Here is a 21,983-nt window from a genome sequence, read left to right on the forward strand (position 1 = left end):
CCCCCCAGGGCCCCAGAGCTCTGCACCATCCTCATGTCTTCATGGCAGAGCAAATATTCTTGAGCAGCCAACAGCACTACAAATGCTGTACGCCTTGTGTACGCTTGTGTATTTCATGGTGTTTGATATAAAGTACTCAAGACAGACCAGCATTAAGAGGATTATTTCAGACAGCATTAGGAGTTAATTTACAGAAGATTAGCTCTAAATCAGGCAGATATCATAAGCAAATTAGCATCAGTTGTAAGAGATTCAGAATCGAAATGTGTTGTTGTTTTAGTTTTTCCCTGTATGTACTTAGTGGAAGAGTAGTATCTTTATTAGTTTCCCACACCGAGGTGTTACATCTCAAATGGTGAAGAACCATGTATTTTTTCTCACATGCACGCTATTTATTGTGATGCTGTTTATTGGCAATGAAACTGCTTAATTCCAGATATCCTTCCTCTGCTGAATATTTTATATTTCATGCTATTTCTATGTTGGGTAATGTTTTGTTTGGCCCTAGAAATGATGTCTCCATGGTGTGTTATAATATTTTAAATAGGTAATAGGCAGCTTTACTTCAGAGTAATGTACTTAATCCTTTTTTTCTCTGTTAAAATGAGTCAAATATTAATGCCAACTCATGAAAATATAGTGTATAAAATGCTACATACTGGGGTGAAGATTACAGCTACTTAAAAATAGCTTCCTTAATATTTAAGCTTGTAAATTATAAATTTGTTTTATTTCCACAGCAGTGATGGTTAATTTGTGTTAAAAAGCAGATTCTGTTGTTCAATCAGTTCTCCAGACATATTTTTCTGGCTGCAGACAGGCAGTCATGAGCACCTATCCCACCCCTTCTTGGTATCTCAGTTTCAGGAACACTTGCTCAATTAGTGGAAAAGTTGATGAAATAGATTAGGCCACAATATTTAAGCCTGTGCCCTGAGTTGTCCTTGGGATTATGAAAGTTTTGAAGTCTACGCATGGGATTCCCATCTTTGGAGAGATTTGTGTTCTGCTGCCCAAGACGTTAAACTGCTTAGTCTTCAGTGTCCTCCTGAACATTTGGATTTTTAACAGGGGAGGGAAGTCTGGACGGTGTTTTTACGACTTTTTCTTCTCTTGATGGACCAAATTCCTCTTGACAAGGTTGGCCTGAGGTCATGAATGTCTCCCTGTGTTCACTGAAAGAGGAATCTTCGCTCCTTCCAGGAGATCATGAAAACTTACACCCACTCTAAGCCAGGCTGGGCTTGCAGGTCCCTCCGGTTTCAAGACCCGCGACTGCTCTTGCACTGTGACTTTGTGCCCTGTAGTTTTACCAAATGCTTGGAGGCTTGGGGTGGTTATTAAACTGAGGTGTCTGAGGTCATAACAAAGTAGAGGCTTCTCTGCTCCCCTAATAGAAATACTGTAACATGCTGAAAAGAAAATACTTTCATAGTGGCGAGTATCCCCTGTCAACTAATTTGATAGTTCTCTATCAGGTAAACCATTTGTGAATACATCGATTCTTTTTATTTTTCACTGTTCTGTCTTCACTGTTCCCAGGTTTTCTCTGAACCGGTTGGGCAAAAATTGATTTTTATTTGTTCCACTGGCCTTGTGGAAAATTAGCTTATGAACTGGTTTTTATAGGAAGACTCAAAGCACAGAAAAGGTTGAAAAATAAGCCTATAGCAGTCAAAATTGTTGTCTGAAATGTCTTCAGACTGGAAGGCTGAATTTATTGCTCAAAACAAGTACTAGCATTGTGGAGGTGTGCAGTCCTGCTCATTATCACTGGAAAAGGGGGAACCAAAAAGCACAGTAAAAAATTAAATTTTAATAATGCTAGTGATATTTTCTAAATCCTTCTTGACAGAAAGATTCTCATTATTTTTATCTGTCTCAGAGTAGGCTCTTTTAATGCCATCTCACAAATGGCCTTAGCCATGATTGTTTTCCTTTCTTTTATAGCATTCGAAAAAAAATGAATATATACCAAAAAAAATTCTATTCTATCATTCAAGAAGTGCCATGAAATGGTAACGTTTTGGATAGCACATCTTCAGGAACAATTGCTGCAGATGCCTTCAGGTTTTTACAAAAGAGGTCAACATTGTTAAGACAATTGTAGAAAACTTGCCATACAAAAAGATGTCCAGTCAAATATGGTGTGATAAGGGGAAAATAATGCAAGAAAAGTATGTATGTCCAGTCTCCAGCTTCATCACACCTAAAAGCTGTAGATGAGCCATTAATTAAATTGAGGCAGAGCGAAAGACTTGGTTCCTTTCATCTGTTTAAGATATATCTTTTAGTGGTTTCTGATGATCATGGAAGTTGATAAGATGCAGACTTTTGACATTTTTGTTTTCTTTAAATTGCACAGAATGTAAATTTAACTATATTTATCATAAAAGCCAATATGAGATCATGTATGTTCTTGTAAGAGCTTGCATACATTTCTTCTACTGGGGAAATAATTGCTTTAGCTTTGAGTGCTGATGAGGGGGTTGGGGTTGGAGCTTTTTTTTCCTATTAACCCTTTGGGGACCAGGGCTTCATGGACCCGATGTGCTGAAGAGAATGCCATTGTGCTGACAGCTGGGCTATCCACCCTCCCTCAGAGCTCTTTCTAAAGCTCTCATAATGTTTGCTAAGGCCTATGGTTCTTAGTCATGCTCAGGTGACTAAATGTGTGATTTGTTCTTCTTGATACTTCAGTACCCTGAGAAAGGCTGGTTGAAGATTAATACAACCTTGACTCCTTCCACTTGCAGTTGCCACTGTGCACATGATCTTCATTTAGACTTGCCAAAGGGATATGGTGTTGCTTCTGCTTTGCATGAAATGAGTTAATCCCCCTGCTGTTTTGGTTGGTGAGTTTTTGTGGCCCCAGAAGCCTCCTGCTGTGCCTCCTAATGACAGTCATAACCTAATTGATTCCCTCTGTGGAAGGAGTGGACAGAGACAGGAGAAAACTGAAGCTGCACCACAACTGTGTAGACAAAAGTTCCCTGTTAGGGTCTCTCAGTAGCAGAAAGATACTTTTCATCCTTCAGAAATGCCTTCCCATGTGTTTAAAAAATAAGCAGTGAATAAAATATGACCTAGTAGAGGATTTTCAGCACCTTTCTATTTTGCCTTTTTATCTTAGGTCCCACATCCATGAGGTCCTCGTTCAGGCTTTCCCTATTCTCCCATGTTTGACTCCTAATCCTTCCTGCAAATCTCTCTCCTTCCTAGGCCAGTCAGTCCCCTCTCACTCCCCACAGACTCCACTAATCACCTGGGTACCGTTTGCACCTCCTGTGACTGTCAACTTCTTGAGAGAGGACTCATGCAAGCCATGGTAACCCTGATGGATATAACACTATACGCCAATGCTGTTCATATGGTTTTGTTACATTTGGAATGTATTGAAAGATTGCATTATGCATTAGATATACCAATAAATATTTTAACTATCAGATACCATAAAAATAATTCTAAATTTTAATCTTAATGGCAAGATTGTCAGGAGTGAAAGATAGAAGAGACATCCCTCTCTGAGTCAAAGAAGGCCAATGTGTTTCAGGAGACACTCATCTCAGAGAGAGATGTCTCTTCTATCTTTCATTCCTCCAGGAAAACTGTCAAAGGAAAAGTATATTTGATTCTGGTCAGAATTTATTGTGCAAATATGGGGTCCATTAAAGGGAGATGATGGATCAAGGTCTTTGGTGGCTAATTCAATAATCAATATTAGCATCTTCTGCTTTGCTGGTGAGTTTCATCTCTGCAATATTTCTGGTGAGTGGGAAATTACACACACTTTACGATAGGATAGCACCTTTCCTGTATGATTTTGCCTGCAGAGCTAGTAAGCTTTCTTGCTTGGGTCTCATGTTCAAACTTTTAGGGGTATTTATTCCTGTACTGTAGGCACCTAGCCTCATGAGCTAGCCTAACTGACCAGCTCTCCTGGGTGCATATATGGCCAGGAAATAGAGAAGGCAGTTCAGAGCAGGACTCAAGCTTATATATACAGGGAGCTGAGAGATTAGCTAGATATAATTTGGATGTTTAAAGTTGGATAGTGTGACTACTTCCCTGCACCTGTTATTACATGACTCATTCTTTCATTCAGGGCCCAGGTGGAAACACATTGATGTGGTTTGAGTGTAATACTATAGCTAGAGATTGGTATCCATGTTATTACAAGTACACAGCTCCAGTCCTTAAGACTGAACTTTGAAGCTAGAGGATGTAGTGCTGCACAAGTCCTCAGCCCTATCAACAAAATCTTAGGCACCTTGTATGGCCTGACTTTTTCAAAAAACCCTGCTAGTCAGCTAGAAAAATGCCACCCTTCTTTATTCTCCAGTCCTCCATTCTTGAGGCTTTCAATTCCTTATTGGCTCAGTTTTCAGCAATTTTTAATGGAATTTCCCAAGGTCTTACACATAGGGAACTAGAGCCCCTGTCCATAGCAGAAGAAGAAGCTCCTTTGGAAAGGAATTCAGGGAACATGAGCGAGGCTTCTGCTGGAAGCAGTCTGTCTGCAGACTGGAGGCAGACCTTAGGCTGTGTGGCCTTTTTGTCATGAAGTTTGGTCATGGGGAGTCCTATCCCATCTCCACCACCCCCAAAGCCTTTTGACCTCCGAATATACAATGTCAATTGCAATATAATCAGTTCTTCTGGCTTGAGAACACAAAGGTTTGGACTTATTTTCAGAGTTTGGGATGTGGGAGAGGAAAAGAAACTTGAGTATTTTCCAAATTCCTCACTTTTTTCCAGGGTCAGCTGGAAGAGAACCATGGAGTCACATGCAACTTATGCAGGGATTTTTTTCCCACTGTTACTTCTGTTTGCTAATTTCAGTTGTTAATGATGAAAAGCATCTCAAGTCAGATACTTCCAACCAGCTGTAATTTTTCTAGGCAGGGTTCTCTTACTCTTTTATTACAGTAGGTTGCCGTGTCTTTATGTTTTTGCCACAGCCTGTCTCATTCCTTTCAGTTGCTTTTATTTGAGAAAAGCATTCTTAATCTTGAAGATGGGAAAGATGAATAGTTACTTGAACAGCCCCCAGATACCCTGAACTTGAGATTTATCATTATGTATCTAAGGCTTTGCTTTACCAATCATAACACTTTATTCCCCTGTGTGGGGTCTAGTGCTTCCATTTGAAAGCTCATTGTAACAAGGATGTCCTTATATACAGTAATAATTGTGTCTGTCCAGAAGGTACATGAGTATAGCTACATTACTTTAAATTCACATTTAGTTTTGCCTGGGATGTTTTTGCCGATGTGACTAGACCTATACTTTGTGTTTGCTTGAAACTACTGATTTGCACATGAATATTGGACTCTTAAAAAATCTCTTACCACTGGTTTGCATGCACCTATTTTCTTTCATGTGTGCAAAAACTGCCATTCAGAAATAAAAGGGCACAAAAAATGCAATAGCCAAGTATTCAAAGTGACCATTTAAAATCTGGTCTTGTATACAGAAAACAAGCCTTTCTGCCCAGTAAACTGACAGAAATCACTTCTAGTTAAATCATAAATACATGTTACAGTGAGACAGTGTTGGACAGTGCTCCGTCATCAATCAGTCTGTGTTCTTGAGGACACTATTTTACAAGATGCCTCCTTTAAGAATAAAGCCCTGTGTTGTAATGAATGTGTGCTAACTGATCCTCCAAGCCATTTGTAATTTTTTTATTTGTATCAGTGTCAGAGTTGAGCTTCTGTAAGAAATTTTTTGCGGTATTTTATTTGTAGTCTTCATTATTTCAAGTTAAGGACACAAAACTCTTTATGCACCCAGAGTCTGCACTGGTTCGTTTATATCCCGTATTTTGTTAACACGTTACTGTGATTGCTAATTTTCATGACAATTGTTATTGTGCCATCGGTGCTTAATGGCAAGGCATCATTATTCAGTGCTGGTCAATCAGGCACTAAGATATGTGCAAGACATCAGGCTGAACCCATATAGATGTCGTGCACTCCCCTGCTAATGAATGCAGTTTTGTAAAAAGGTTTAAACACGGTTGGCATCCTTAATGTAAGGTTTGCAAAAGCTTATTTGGGAACCGCTTTGTGTTTATACGGAGCAGATCTAAACATGGCACAAACAGAGTTAGACCCATTGTGTGTATGTGTGTGTGAAGCTATGGAGAAGGGGTGAATCATTTTGGGTTTTGAAATGTGGAAAGGCAGCACAATTTCTGCCATGGCAGGAGTGAGGGGAACAGATTTGCCAGGAACATCAGTGTTCAGTAATGGATGTGGGACCTGTTCTGCAAAGCAGAGGTTGCTGTGTGTGTCAAGGAGGTGATTCTTAAAAGTGGACGGTATCATAAAGTTGGCACTGACTGGAGGGACCCTCCATCACAACAGTGGTTGGAGGTCAGGCATCTAGAAAGGTGGAGCAGAAGGAAACTCAAGAGGAGTGGGATGTGCTTCTTGCATTTTGAGTCCTGAGTGCTCTTCCAGCACGTCAGTTCACATTACCCTTGCATCTGCTTTAGTTACGGTTTCTATGTGGTTTTGCACCCAAATATTTCGGGCTGCTGTCCATAATAAACTAGATGGAACTTGGTTTAAAAGCACAGATTTTTCGTCTCTTCTAACTCGAAGTAGAATGAGCCCTTGTGCTCCTAGAGCCTCGAGTATGAAAGGAACAGTAGACATTGGCTGTTAACGAGCTCCTGCGCACAGGGCTCCGGCAGAACTTGGTGTGAATTCAGTGCCTTAGCTGCATCGACTAAATGGTTAATTCATCTCATATCAACAGCACTATGATTCATAATGTAAACTTGAGGAATCCTTGATGTTTCAGTCACACATTCCTCTTAATTTGGCCATGCATTCTTTTAAAGCTACAGTGTGCTAACTTAATAAAATGCAGCATGCAAATGCACAAGTTTTTGCCTTCAGGCATTTTAGCCATGGATGTTTCAATGGGTGTCTTCTTTCAAGTATATATTCTTTTTTAAATTATTTACCCTGTAAACATGCTTTGCATTTTTAAAGAAAAATCTGGGCTTCCTCATTCACCAAATTTTGTTGAATTTAAGGTGTAATAGAGATAAAAGCCTATCATCTGCTTCTTGCAAGCATGTTAGCCTTTGGGATTTTTTTGCGGTGAATGTTAGGCCCCATTTTCTTCTCCTTTGGTATTATCTCTCCCTCCCCCACTCAACTTCCTTGATGCTTTGCCTAGAGCAATACCCACTGGCAGTGTCTGGCTGTGACAGTACTATAGGCTTCCCTACAGATGGGTCCTGCCAATGCCAACCATTGTTCTACAACTGTGAGCTGGCTTGACTGTCTTGGATCACTTAAAACCTCCTTTCCTCTTCATTTGTTCTTTACTCTGAAGGGTCGCCCTTGCCTGTTGACTTTGAGATCTGAAATGTGCTGACACCTAGAACTTGTGTTCTCTGTCTGAGCAGCAGCTCCCAGACTTGGACTTAACAGGCACTATTAAGTCCACCTTGGGACCATTTTGCTGCTGCCAAACAGCTCTGTTATTCTTCTCCAAGCCCCATCCTTTGGGCAGTATGCAGCTAGTTTAATTTTACTTTCTCACTTGAAAGAAAAACAGTAAAACACAATGTTATTCTTTTTTTTAAAGACATAAAATTAATCTTTAACTGTGGGCTTGAATATTAAAAGTATATAATGCTGCAATGTAGATTCTGTTGATAACATCCATCCTATTTCATGATTAATTTGTTCCTTTTAATATGATATTCTTTTGCTGCACTATGCAGACTAATTCAGATTCCTAGAAATTGGACTTTGATATGTATTTCCTAGATTCACACCATAAGTGAACCTTCAATTTGCAGATACAGGTGGTGGCATGCCTCAGTGTTTTCTTGACAGGGATTTTAGAGACTTGGACACTGATTAAATAATCTTACAATCAGGTGTGTACTGCCAGGGTATTAAAATAAAGCATTTGGGGGATTCAATTTTTTTTTAATTTTTCTTTAGTTTTGCTTCCCAGCCAAAGCAATGATTTTTTCAGTGGGCCAGAGATAGGAGGAGCTGATTTAAACACTCAGTATGTTATGTATGCCTTTGCCTAACTATGTGTTAGATTAAGCGAGTTTCACTCACAGTTAATCCTTTGTAAATTAGCATTATGGATGCCTTGGGGCCCACATCCCACAAATAAAATGGTTGTCATGCCAGCTGCACTGTGTATTACTTAAGGCTGAATGTTTTAAGAGTTTTCATGCTTTTAATCTATTTCACTGCTGAGTTTCAATTTTGCTGAGTGTCTTTTCAGGAGTGATGAGGGCTAGTGAGTAAATATATATTCTGGTTTTCATGCATTTGCCTGGGCAAATCGTTTGTTATCAGGTGTTTTGCAGAGAATGTCACACCCCGCTACAAAAGAGAAGCTTGTAAGTTCAGGTGTTAAATTGAAGTGCAAACCAACAAGAACCAAAAGCCCTTAATTAGCTTTATTTTGTTAGCCTGCTACACTTTTTTTTTAGGGGGAAAAAAGGAGTGAGAAACATCCCTCCCTCCTCCTCATCCTTTTGGCAGAGTAAATATTGCCTGTTAAGTTTGAATTAGCTGTCATCGCGAAAGAATTAATGCTGTGGTTGAGCCTTTCTAGTGAGGAAGGGAAAAATAAACGAGACAGATCTTAGTTCAGCTTTAAGTGATAAATGAGGACAAAGCAGCCCATTCATCTCCTGCTAGGAAAGTGGACACAAACACTAAAGCAGTTTTGCGGAAGACGTGTCAGCAAATGTGATCATTTTGTAACCTGTCAGGAGGATAGAGAGCTAGTCCTTTTAGAGTGTCACAGGGGAGGGTGTCTGTCTGATGTGACAGTTTTCATCCATCCATTTACTGCTTTTTCTTTAGGTGGGGGGTAAGCAAGGAGAGAGCTGGAGTTGGTTAAAACTGCATTTTTCTTTACACTTTCCAATATAATTTATATGTATATCCACCCGCATCAAAATGAAAAACGTTTACCAAGAAAAACTCCCCTCTGCTCTCTGGAGTTTCTTCTCTCTTTCACTGCGTGAAATATGCTCATTTTAACACATTACACTCCCTGTCTTCAGGTTGTACTCGATTTGATGTTTCACAAAACACAGTTTTACCTCTTCTTACCATTGTTTGGTTGGTGAAGGCTTTGTTTTCGTTTGGTTTGGTTTGTTTTACAGAAGCACGAGAAAAAAATAAAAATAAATATAACTTGGAGTGCTTTTGTTGCATTTGGTTGTTGGAGTTTTTTTTGCTATACCTCTCCAATTCTGATGGTAAGCTTCATGTACAAATATGTTTTGCAAAAGTTCCTGTTTTGTGGAGAGCCTGTAAAAATATTCTTCCTTCTCTGTGAGAATGGAATAACAAATGCTGAATTCTTACAATCCAAGATCCTCCATAAAATGCCTCGAATTCTACTGTTTCTTCATTTAGTAATTTTATTTAACCTATTAATTTCAGGAAAAACCTGCGGTGATGTGGTGTCTGATTTTAGAAGCAGGGATTTCTTCCAACAAATGATTGAAAAATATTAGGACTTTATACTTCTGGCATCTTTTTTATTTTCACTGATTTCCATTTTTTTATACTACATAGAAAATGTAACATTTGCCTATTACCATAAGTAAAGGTATGCTACAGAGACAGGAGATGCTTTTACAACATAAGCTTCACAGTTTGACACTTGCTTCTTTATATCATCCTTTTCTTCAAAACTATCTTTTGTACTTTTCCCTTGGTATTTTAGTACAAGTAAGTATCTCATTGACATGTGTTTCCTTGAAATCTTGTTCCTTAATAGTAAAATCCCTTGAAAATTAATGAATTGTTTCTGTTCAGATTAAAAAAGCCGTGAAGATTTCAGAATGGTTTTAAAAAATATAATGATATTTACTATTACAGACCACCCTGCTTGGGTTGCATTGACTGAGGACTAATTATTTCATTTGTTCCTAGAAGGTTAATAAATTTGAACATAAAGTATTTCATTTATTCTAATATGTGTGTAAGTGTATACATAATTAGGAAAAGTCTACTTCTTTCCTGAATGAAAAAGTTGGATTTAAAAGCTACATAAAGAAATGTTTAGAAGCAGTGGGAATTGGGAGAAGTAAAAAATAATCAAGATACATAAAATAGTAGAGAAAATCCTGAATTTGTGGGCATATGTCTTTTCTCCAATATGTTTGTGTTCCTTGTTTTATGATTTTATCTATATATTCTGCTATTTTGTTTTGTTTTATTCACTGGGGTTTTGTCTCTTCTGCTTTTTTCCAGGATCATCCAAAACCGGATTTTGATCGTTGTCCTGGCAGTCATCATCATCTTCACCACCATGATGGCTATTTTTTTTTCTGTCAGGGGACGCTGATATCTTTGTTCTTCACTAAACAGCAACAAACTGCTTGTTCTCAGTAATTAAGACAAAGTGGTCACATGAATCATTCTCTTGCACTGACAGAGTCTCCCTCTCTTTTTCACTCTTCAACTCAGGTGCAAGTGGTGTAAAATATTTTGTATTATTGATGGCATAGTTGATGGCATGTGGGGCTATTATTTTCTTACATTTTTTGTCTTTATCTGAGTGTTTTCAGGATATTAATATTTGTTGGAGTGAGGGCTTCTTCTGGTATAAAAAGACTTAATGTGTGTTGAATTCAAGCCCAGACAATTAGTCTGTAAGTTGCCAGAGTTTAGCAAGGGAAGAGGGGTCTCTGCACTTTTCTTGTGCTATGAGGGGTGTATGAATATCAAGCAGTATCCGACTCTCCGTTATATAGAATATAAGTAAAGCAAAGACCAAATGGTGTAGAAAGTGAACCTGTCTCCTGTGACTAACTCCTGATCATGCATTATCGTAATAGATGTAACTTGGTTAAGAACAGTAGCCAGTTTTAGAAAGAGAGCAACCTTAGGATGATGTTTAAAATCTGATGTGAATGCAATACTCAATTTAACAATTTTTTTGTTTAAAATTAGGCTTTCTTTTCTGCTTATTCAAAGCAATTCCACTTTCATCAAGATTATGAAAATGCATCACTTACCTAAAATGTAGTCGTGACCACAGCCCATCTGTTGAATCTCTTTTAAATCTTCCATTGTTGATATATGTACTGATAAGCATACGCACTAGGCCCTAAATGAAGACATATAAAGATTCTTATCTATTTGTTGCTGATTGAAAAGAAATCCTAAGTAATAGTTCAGTGACAAATGTGTGATTATAGTGCATTAAACAAAAATCTAGATTTTTAATATTGGCCTGACTATGTCAAGACTGCATGTTGGAAATATTTGAAGTGTATTAAATTCTGATGTGATATTTGCCTTTTTAAACAGAAACTGTAAAAATGTTAATTTATACATGCTTTTAGTTAATATAATATATCACAGTTTCATCTACCTGTGTGTAAATGAGCTGTTTCTCTTTTCCTATTGGCTGTGCTTCTCCTATAGACAGGTTAAGGTCATTTGGCTTATAATTAAGCTAACAATTCCAGCAAAGGTCTATTGCTGGTGATATGATAAAGTAATTTTCATGATAACTTTTAAATTCATTATTTGCAATCCCTTACAAATATTACAAATTAAGAGGAATTTTAAGCCCTTGAACTCCAGCCATGAATTCTTTCCAGAAAGATATTCAAAGAAACAAAAAGCTGCTGAGTTTTAAATTCCCCCCCACATTAGGTAGCACCGAATTCTCATGTGTGCCTTAGTACTTTTGGGGTTTTGGCATCCCTGTCGTCTCTGCCGACTTGCTGTGCTCCTTAGGAGCTGGTTTTGAGATAAACATCTGGGAGTTGATTTTAGCCCTAAATATGTCCCCTGTTTTCTCTACATGGAAAAAACAAATAGTTAAAAGGTTGTGGTGCTGATGCCACATATAAGACGTAGAAAGGTGGTGATAAATGTAGAATGAAAGGATGCACAGGAAAAATGTTATTCATTGAAATGAATGTAAGCATGTATGGTCAGCTCTGGTGTCTGTGTATTACATGCAGCTCACAACAAAGTTTAGAAGTGGTTGATGTGCCAGGTTTCCCTACCAGCTCGTGTCAGTGGCTGTAGGATTGTGCTGGTGCAAAAGTTCCTGGGTAATGCAGACCCCCAGTTTCAGGAGGTGGTGTTCTGTGCAGCACAGCTCAGTCATGTTCGGCTCCTCACCTTGATGGCCCTGCACTGTCACAGGGTCATGGGACCCTCCTGGCATCCTCCGCTTTCATCCTTGTGAAGTGTGTGGCATATACCATGTGGCTTTCAGACACGGAAAGATTTGGGTGTTCAGCTACCAGCCTTCAGTCACAATGTGCACTCAGACTAAGCACTTTGGGTTGTGTAAGCAGAGCTCTCGCCGTTAGCTTCAAGTGATGGCACTGAGCTGACTTCAGACAAATTAGGATGAAGCCTGGCAGCATTAGGAGATATTTATCCTCTCCTCGGCAAATTAGGAGATGCATATTCTGCAAAGCAGAAAACTGTCAAGAAGGAAATCTTAAGCTCCGTCTGTTGGCTAGACATTCTCCGCGTTGCCTCTATAATTTAACTATCATGGGAATTGATTCATGACTACTGATCTTAACAGTGACCTATGACTAGGTTTTGCCCTCTATCTAGCCACCTGCTGGAATCAGCAAAAAGCTGAAAGGAAGCTAGTTTTCCTTATCCCAGTATAAATCTAGGGCATAGTGTCACATCAGATACATCCACTCAGATAGAAATGAGGGAGAGAGAGAGACTGCCACGCAAAGCCTTCATCTTCACTTTTGATGAGCCCACCATCGCTATGTTTCTCTTGCTAACCTGTTAATAACTCCTCTGTGCCTGCTTTGCATCCTCGACTACTCCCCAAATGTAAAATAGTGCTCGAGTGGACATTGCACCCTTCAAAACACAATATTACTCTTCACTCTCCCCTTTTCATCCAGTTCAGGAAGTGTAGGGGTGAGATGTACCAAATCCACACATTTTGGTGGGGACTGAGTGACTTCAAGTGAGAACACAGCCTGAACCACCCACAGGTAGGGTGACACCCCCAGGTCCACTCTTTCCCTGAACTAGTTTGGTTGCATCTATAGCATATCTCTGAATGAATCCAAGTGCTTACAAATGTAAACCTCAAAGAGCAAAATGTTTCTAATGTTGCCAGCCTTTGTGGAGAAATGACAAATTAAAAAACACATGCACGGTGCTGTGTGCGAAATTCATCCTTGCTAAACAGCTGGGCTCACAGAATAAATAAACTAATTCTGCACTGATACAAAATCAAAAGCAATTTAATTAAAGACTCTTAAGTTTTAAAGGGTTTTAAATGCTATACGTTTTGGGGAAATATCAGAAAATGTAGCTTGACTGACGTCAGTTCTCATCTCTGGGATGGGAGGCCATTTGCTATTCTGTTTAAGGCAGGCTGGATTGTCTTATTTTGGAGCCAGCTTGGTGGGGGGTTTTCTTTGCTGCTGCTTCAGAGCTCTGAGCTTCAAAGGCTGAAATTAATGGTGAACAAAATTGTGCGGCTCTGACCATCCCATGCGGGGCAAACCCATCGAGGGTTATCATTAAGTAAAGAAATAAAGAAAAAAAACCCTGCCAGTTCCAAGAAAACCTCATCAGATAATGACCTCTGTGATTGGGTTTTCATTACCAAACAGCATCCAGAGATTGTCTGCCCCATAGAAGAAAAAAAAAAAAAAAGAAAAGAAAAAGCAACTGTGTCTCTCTCTCTTTCTCTCTTTCGCTCTCTCTCTCCTTTTTTTTTTGCACATCTTTTCTTTAAACCTGTCAGATCATTTCAGTATTTCAAATCCGAGGAAAACAGCCTGCCTGCTGCTGTATTTGAAGTTGTAATGGTGTCAAAAAGTCACGACTGACTGACAGCCGTCAGTCCCAGAGGAGCTCATTAAATCATAAAAACTTGACAAGGAAATAATTGAGCATCACTGGCAACTTGGCGCCTGTTTAGACGTTTTTATTTTCTTTCATTATTAGTCCCCACCATTACGTTCATTAACAAATTGCATTAAACAACTGTTAAGGGCTAATGATTTGTTTATCGCTTTTTTTTATTATTATTATTATTATTTAAACATTAGCTGCGTCATGTGGTACCTCAGCAGCCTCATACTATCATCTGACTGAATATTTTTCCACTCAGAGCTCTGGGTACTGCTGGAATATGAAATAGATTATTCATTACCCTCCTCTTTGCCACTGATTTGGTTTCATGTAGCGTCTTCCACAGAGAAAGATGAAAACTTGTCAAAAATAGGTTATATCTTATTCTAAGGGCAACAATAGCAGCAGGTACAGGCACACTTTAATATTTAATTAAGGCTGATGTTAACCCCTTTAAATGACTTTAGCTGTGAGTAATATTCAAGTGCAGAAGAGAAAAATAATGGTACTTAATTTGCAAACTGTACAGCAGGCATTCATCTTCGAGTTACTAGCAAATTTATAGAATAATTTTAAATAATGAAATTTCCAATCATAAATATTTATGTCCACTTTTTTTTTTTTACGTAGTCATAAATGGACCACTTTTGCATGCATCCTAAATAAAAAAATCCATGTCCCTTTCTTTTTTTTGTTTTGAACTGCACCACTCACATTTCAAAATCTGGTAGGACTTTGTAGGGGGGGAAAGAGCTACATGTGGATCCCCAGTAAAGTTGTTAGCTGCGGTAATGACTTGCATGGTTCTGTTTCTAGCAACTTGACAGCTTATGATAAACTTCAGGAGGATGTGGGCTCAGACTTCCTTTTTTTTTCCTTTTGGAGGGGACAGCATTTGTTTTGGCATTTTTTTTTGTTTTTGTACAAAACCATGAGAAGGTTTTGGTTTGAAACAGATAAAAATAGCTGCTACTTTTTATAGAAGAAGTATTTATCTCTAAGTATATTTTCTCTGTGTAGTTTCAGTTGTAAATAATCCTCTTACAGAAGGAGAAGCTTCAGGAGAATTTTAAGATGGTAAAAAAGGAAACAGTCAAAGGCAGGGTACATGTTAGTCTTCCTTTGCTTTATAATAGTCAGTCTTTGATCTTTTCTTACTCAATACATCTGAATGCAGTTCGCATTCAGCATTTACGGTGGGTCCCTATGTAGGGCTGATGGCAGAGACGGAGAGCGAGGTGCGATGACGTATGGTGGGATGCTGCAGAGCAAACCCTAGTCGGCAAAGCTCCCTCGCGCTTCCTTGGGATAATTTGTCACTTCTGGAGTCACGTGGGGGAAGAAGCATGTAGCAGGGGAATATTTTATCAACTACTGCCTGGCAATGGGTGTTATCATACACCCTGAGCAGCCTTTGGCCACAGTGGCTCCTTGACGTACCCACAGCCTGACGTGGGGGCACTGTCCTGGCTCTGTGCATGTCGGGAAACAGAGGTGCGTGGTGAAAAGCATTTTAGCATCCTCAACAGCCGTGCTTTATTTGTCACACATAAATAATGAAGGCATCTACAGGAGAGGGAGGGGAAAAAAGAGCTTATATACTGAGAACCAGTGAACTTGTGCACTCTTTATCCCTTCATCCGAACAACTGCCTTTGGCATGAATAACGGCTCAGCTGATACCAAGCTCCATATTGATCTGTTGCTCAGGAAGGTCTGCTGGTAGTTCCTTGGACTTTTCCTGAAGGTATGGGCCGTAACAGGTCGGTACTGTTGGGACCTATGCTTCTATCTCCATCTCATGCCAGACAAGTTCAACAGGGACGGACCCAGAAAGGGGGAGCTCCCAGCCCTCAGTCTGTGCAGCTCTCTGTTTCCCACAAACACATAGATGTGATTACCTCTTCATGTCAGAAAACCTACTTGAGGGACTGTTGTGCCCAAGTATAAGTAAAATGGTGTCTGCAGTTGGAGAGGCATCCTGGAGTGGATCTGGGAACAGTCTGCTTTTCCCCAGGCAGCAAAAATTTTTTTAAAAACTCTACATAACCTACAAATGCTTCTTATTCTGTGGGGTAGGCTAAGAGTGAGGAGCTGTATTATCCACAGGTGGTACCTCCGCACCTTCCAGGCACTGCAGTGTTTTGGTGAACTGCTGCAGATTTATCTTGCAATTCTGGGAGTGCAGCCTGGGTGCTCCCTCACTGCTTTTAGCCTTGGCCTTATCACAAGAAGAGATGCTGGGTTGTGGTGGTGGTATAACTGATGAAGGATGTAAAGTCTGCAAGCCAAGGTTTCCTGTGAGGCCAGTGCCTGTTCATTAATGGGACATTCAGGAGCATGCAAAGTGAAAGGGTTAGGTGGATGTCTGTCCTGCCAGAGAGCACTGTTGGAAAGTGAAAGTTTTACACGTTTTAAAGGGTCCTAAGCAGTTCAGAGCCATTAAACTCTACAGGAAAGCGGCCTGTCCCTGCTGTCCTGTGGCCAGAGAGGTCAATAATGCTGCCAAGCCTGCATTGCCAGCGTTATGGTGCGTGCTTCCTGCTGGCTGCCATGTTGTGACTGCTCTCCTGGACCAAACCCAAAGAAAACCTTCTATTGCTGCTTCTTTGTTCAGTTGCATTCTCCGTTTAGACCCATGACCTTGTCCAGTCAGCACTGTCTCCAGTGAACATGATCTGCTTCTGTGGATTTAATGAACTTTCCAGTTCTCTTCTGCACCCAGCTAAATAACATTGCCTCTTGCCTGAGCTGCATGCCTTGCCTGCATGCATTTGTCTCTATGTTCTCCTTTTATTGACATTGCTTGAAGGAGTTGTAGCCAGGCATGCCTACCAAAGCAGCAAAAAAAATACCCTATGAGTTTACCACAGCACTAGAAAACTGCTTGTAAGTAAAAATAGTATTTAGCCTTCTCTTCTTAGTAGAAACATGCTTATACCTTTGCTCTGTCTCATTTGATGAATTTGTCTTCCCACCCCCTGCTAACTTTGAGACTTTGACCAAATTCAGGCGTATGTAATAGAAGAGCAGAGCTCTCAAAAATTCCTATTGGTTTCAGGAAAAAAAGCAGCCAGGGGGAGAGACATCCCACTGGCATCCCCACCAAGAGAAAGGCTGCAGCGTGACATCCACCCGAATTGGACACTACCTGGGAGGGAGAAATTATAAATGCCTCTCTCCCCAGGAAAAGCTCACATCCCATTTAGATACTAGAGAATCCAACCCCGAGGAAACAAGGCCTCATTAGTGTCATTGCTGGAGGAACTACTTAATTAAAGGACAACAGAGTTGAGAGCATTGTTATGTAGGCCTTTGTTCCTTATACCTGGTCATTTCCATTGATGTAAAATGTCATCTTTCTGATCTGGTAGCATTTTGCACCCACTTTAGACAAGTATTCCTGACCAGCCAAGGAGGTGCAGAGCAGGGAAGAATCAGACCTTATTACTGAGGTAATTATAGCCTCACCTAACCATCAGGCGAAGGGTGTACACCTCTATTAGCCAGTGCTCCTACAAAGAGAACAAAGGCTGGCTGCAAAGTGGGAGCCACCCAAGGAGCATCCCTGTGTCCAGCTACACCACTCTGGGGCAGCAGACACGCTGGGGAGGTCATGACCACAGGCTCCCGCATCACCCAGTCTCCTGCTTGCCTTCCTGGCTTTAAATCCAGCTTGGCTTAGCAACACTGGTGAAGGCCGTGAGGTGGGGAGACTAAAACAGGGAACAGTACCATCACCGAGGAAATCAGCTCAGTTATAATGCTAAAGGAGGTAGGGGGTGGCTTTCAAAGCTTGTCTCAGCAACTAGCCTAATTCTATTTTCAAAAGCCACTGTTGAGTGCTTTTGAAAATTTCATCCTAGATGCTTGGCTCAAAGACCTTAACCAAAGATTTATTTTTTTTCTCTGCTATATGAAAGCTAAATATAAACCGACTTTATTGAACAAAAACCTAACAAAACCCCTGTTGCAGGTCTAGAAAAATCTTTACTGAGAAAATCAAATTATTGGAGACCAGCATCTGAAGCCTCCTTCAGGTTCGGATGCCTCTTGTTTTGTATACACAGTTTGGCATACAAAAAAAATATTTCTAACAGCAAATATTTGCTTTCTGTTCTTTTTGTCTTCTCCTTATTTGCCTTTTGTTCTCCTGCCCTCAGAAAATCAAGACCTGAGTGTCTCCGGATGAGCAGTTAAAGTTGCTTTAGAACACATGGATTAGTCTATTTTACCCACACAAGTAGGTGCATATGTGTGTCTACTGTTTGAACAGCGTCTTAATGACTTTTCCACTGATGGGCTGTGGACCACAGGCAAGTAATAAAGTTAGTCTGTGCCTCAGTTTACCCACCACAACTTCATTAATGCTAACCTACCTCACGAGGTGTTGTAATGTTTAATATATTGTGTGCTCTGTAATCCTTGGATTAAATGTATTATGTAAGTGAAAAGCACCCATTTGATGTGTATGTAAATGCTGCAGTATTATAGGTAGGAGGGTCATTTGGGTGTAAGTGTAATACAAGCGCTGGCAAAAGGCAAAAGGGATTCCATTGTATTGACTTATTTTTAAAGAGCTTTTTATTTACTCAAATGCTCTGGACACCCAGAAAGAGAGACATTCCTCACTAAGCAGCTCTGCTGTTTCATCTGTCTTGGAGTGCTTTGATAAATGGATTGAAACTTGTCAGCTTTTCCTGTAGTTTCTGAGACTCCCTCTGGAAACTCTGTTGAAATGTTATTATTGTAACTTCTTAGAGCACTACTTAATGAATTGTAACAGATATCCCTGCGAGTTCTGCAGATGCTGTGAGGACTGCACTTCCTTCCCTTCCCACAGCAGAAGCAAACCAGTGCCACCACAAACACCAGGCACAGAGTGCATGTTCCCTGCCACCAAAGCAGCTGATATCTTGCAGGGACAACACTTCTTACCTTCATAAGGCTTCATCCCCAGACTTGTGTCCGGCTGCGTGATCAGTCAAGCTCCAGGGACATTGAACATAGCCAGATGTTGTCCTTTGAATTGAAGAATAATTTAATCTTTTAAGAAGAAACCTTAAGAAGGATGACAATTAGTGTGGGTCTAGGTCTGTGTTGGTTGATTTCCTCTGTCTCTAGGATGAGATGTTGTAGTAGTGCCTGAACTATCCTGCAGCTTGGACTGGTGACTTGGACAGTCTGAACTCCCACTACAGGTCCTAGCTGCCCTCAGAGCAGCTCTTTCTCAGACAAACAGTTACATGACGTTACCACATGGACAGATGACATGAATGGAAGGGGCAGTAAGTGTGGCACCTCCTCTGAAGCACAGGACTGACCCTTCAGGGCCATTAGATCTGCTCGAGGAAATCTGCAGAAAGGGTGGTCAGAGGGTGCCTGACAGGGACACGTGTTGCATGGAGCTAGAGAGCAGAAAGAAGTCAACCATGATGAGGTCATCTTGAACCCCAGTAATGTCCTATCCTGTTGCATCCTACAGTGGAGCAGTGGGATGCCTTGGTGACTTCTGATTTCCTGCTTCCAACTTATTCAAAGGAATCTTGCTTCTCCTCTGCTCTCTCCAGAGCAGGGGTGGTGTGACCACTGATATACTTGGTTTGGCAGCTTGGTTGTGCTGGGTAGGCTCAAAGATCCTTGTCCTGATGCAATGGTCACTTGAGAGTTTAAAAGTTTTTTCGGTTTTTTCTATTTTTTTTTTTCAAGTCTTCTCGCTGGGTTTTAGTTGTTTTTATAAGAATACAGAATTGAGCTATTGATATTCACGTTGTCACGAAGTGCGAAATGGCCAACTGCACAACCCCCACAGCATCACCAGTTGTGCCCCATGCCCCACATGGTTCAGGTGGCAGGTGCCATAGACAGTGCTGCCCATCTCCAGCCAGAAAAATAAGAGTGTGCCTTCCCCTGGCCTCCAAACATGAACTTGGGCCATCCTGAGTGAGGTCTTGAGGAAGAATGGGGGGAGAATTTTGGAGTAGGTCCTGATCAGTGTGGTATAGGATCAGAACTATGAGGTGGCTGTGTATAGGTCACATGTCCCCAGTGAGGCCTCAGAGGTGCCTCCATTGCTCTCAGCACATTGAAGCCATCTGTGATTAGTCTCAGCCTTTTATTTCACTTTTTATTAATATTTTGCATATTAAAATTTGTGTAGGCAGCCAGAAGAGAGCAGCATCTACACAATACTCGATGCAATGGAGAGGATTAGGAATCAGTGGCTCAGTTCATTGGGACCTAAACTGGGGGGCTGTGGGGGTGATAAAGTGTCCTTTCTTTACACTACATTTTAAAAGTACTTTCAATTTCTTTCTGTGTGCCCTTACTAAAATACATCTATGACCAATACTGCTTTTTGTCTCAGCTGATAGCTTCAAAAAATTAAATATAACCAGGGTTACCTTGGACTTTTTGCTGAGCTGTTCACATATGCTTTTAAAGCTTCTTCCCTCTTCTCAACCAGTCCAAACCTATAGGTTCCCATACCTAGGTACATTGACGTCAAAGTAAGAAATTATTTTCAAAATAAGGACTAGCGAATTGGGAATTTTTCAGCTGCCCTTGCATGAAATTCCTCCAATATTTTTATTCACAGTAGGAATGCTCTGGGAATCAAACCTGCTAGTTACCTCTGTTTATTCCTCCCAAAGTGAAATTATCCATGTCCTCTTGTCCCTAGTGAGATCCTGGAGGAAACTGTCTATGCACACACATTGACACATCTTTGGTGCATTCCACACGAGCCAGTGAAATTACACCAGAAATATGAATTTAGCCCACACAGCATGTGTGTGCTGTGCTGTCCACACAGGGCACACACACACCCCAGCAAACCCTCCCATTTAAATTTCAGAATAAGCCGTTCAAGACAGTCCTGTGTGATTCCCTTCATGGCTGTGTTCTGTATACACTTCTTGAAAATGAATGGATATTCTGTGAATTTTACCACTTTGCAAAAATATTTGACGTGGATTAGTTGTTTTGAGTATTGAGGTTTTTGAAATCTCAGTAATTGTCATGATTACTGTGTGTAATAGAAATTAGAAGGATGCCTGGGTTTTGGCTTTGAAGCTACCTACTTCTAAGAGGACATTTTTTAAGTTTTCTTTTTAAGGTGCTTCTTTGCGCCCCAGCTAAACTTTCCTCAGATTACGTGTTAGCTATCATAGCTGTTCTATAGTTAGATTTTAATCAGCCTCGGTACACAGTAATGTTAAACACTGAAAGAGCTACTAATTAATCGCCTTTCTGTATGTAACAGAGAGATAAATATCCATCCCGGAGGAATTGTAATTTCATGGTTTCTAATGATGGTTAGATTACATTATCTGGATCACTTAGGCTGTGGGTGTCATAAAAAATGCTCAAAGTCATTTATATTCAGTTTAATTTTTTTTTTTAACTTTGTAAGCCTGAGAAAATAATGCGGTGTTAGCAAGTCTGTTTCATATTTTAGTTAAATATACCTTTGTTGCACTGACTGAATGGATTCAGATGACAGTGACAAACTCAGTTCTTTTCTATTTAACATGCACCTTCTCCAATCAAATTAACAATGTACAAATCTTCATTGGGCTGCTGCAGAAGAGTCTGTTGAGTTCCTCAGCGTTGTTGAGCTTTGGGCAAAGGTTTTCCTTTTGGATGTCAGTTTGCAATGAGTGTTTTCTGCTAATTCTTGTATGTTCTGTGAAGTCTCAGTTGTCTGTCTTGAACCAAGAAATAACTGGACTTTTGGGTTGTATGAGGCTGTGGCTCAAATAAAATAATACAATCTGACAGCAGTGCGAACCTCTCATTTTCCCCTCCCCAATTCTAACTGATTGGAGTCCACATGACTTGGGCTCCTGCACATCTGCATACACGTCACACTTAAAATTTGGTAGCTACGAGAATATTAAAAATAAGATCCTACTCCATGTGTATATTGTAATAGCTAGTAGTTGCATATTTTGAAGTTCTCCTCATTCATATTTAAAAGGCTGAGTCTTCTTTGAACTACTGTGTTGGAGGGGGAAGTTAATTGTTTCTGAATGAGGATGATACTCCCTTTCCATATCAATTATGTGTACTGCTCCAAATTACCAATAATGCTCAT

The 21,983-nt window shown here is 40.2% G+C and overlaps 1 protein-coding gene across 4 annotated transcripts in view; it reads left to right on the forward strand.

Annotated features, from left to right (window-relative positions):
• VTI1A (vesicle transport through interaction with t-SNAREs 1A) overlaps window positions 1-21,664 on the forward strand; it is a 273,119-nt gene extending 251,455 nt beyond the window's left edge. For all 4 annotated transcript variants that reach the window (XM_064663314.1, XM_064663312.1, XM_064663315.1 and 1 more), the window contains one exon: window positions 10,269-21,664. Coding sequence is in view for 2 of the 4 variants with exons in the window: in XM_064663312.1 (XP_064519382.1) it covers window positions 10,269-10,362 (94 nt within the window). In the remaining 2 variants the exon portion in view is untranslated. The remainder of the gene's footprint in view (window positions 1-10,268) is intronic.
• Window positions 21,665-21,983: the final 319 nt, after the last annotated feature.

Source organism: Pseudopipra pipra, chromosome 8 (assembly GCF_036250125.1).
Source record: "Pseudopipra pipra isolate bDixPip1 chromosome 8, bDixPip1.hap1, whole genome shotgun sequence".
Taxonomy (NCBI): Eukaryota; Metazoa; Chordata; class Aves; order Passeriformes; family Pipridae; genus Pseudopipra; species Pseudopipra pipra.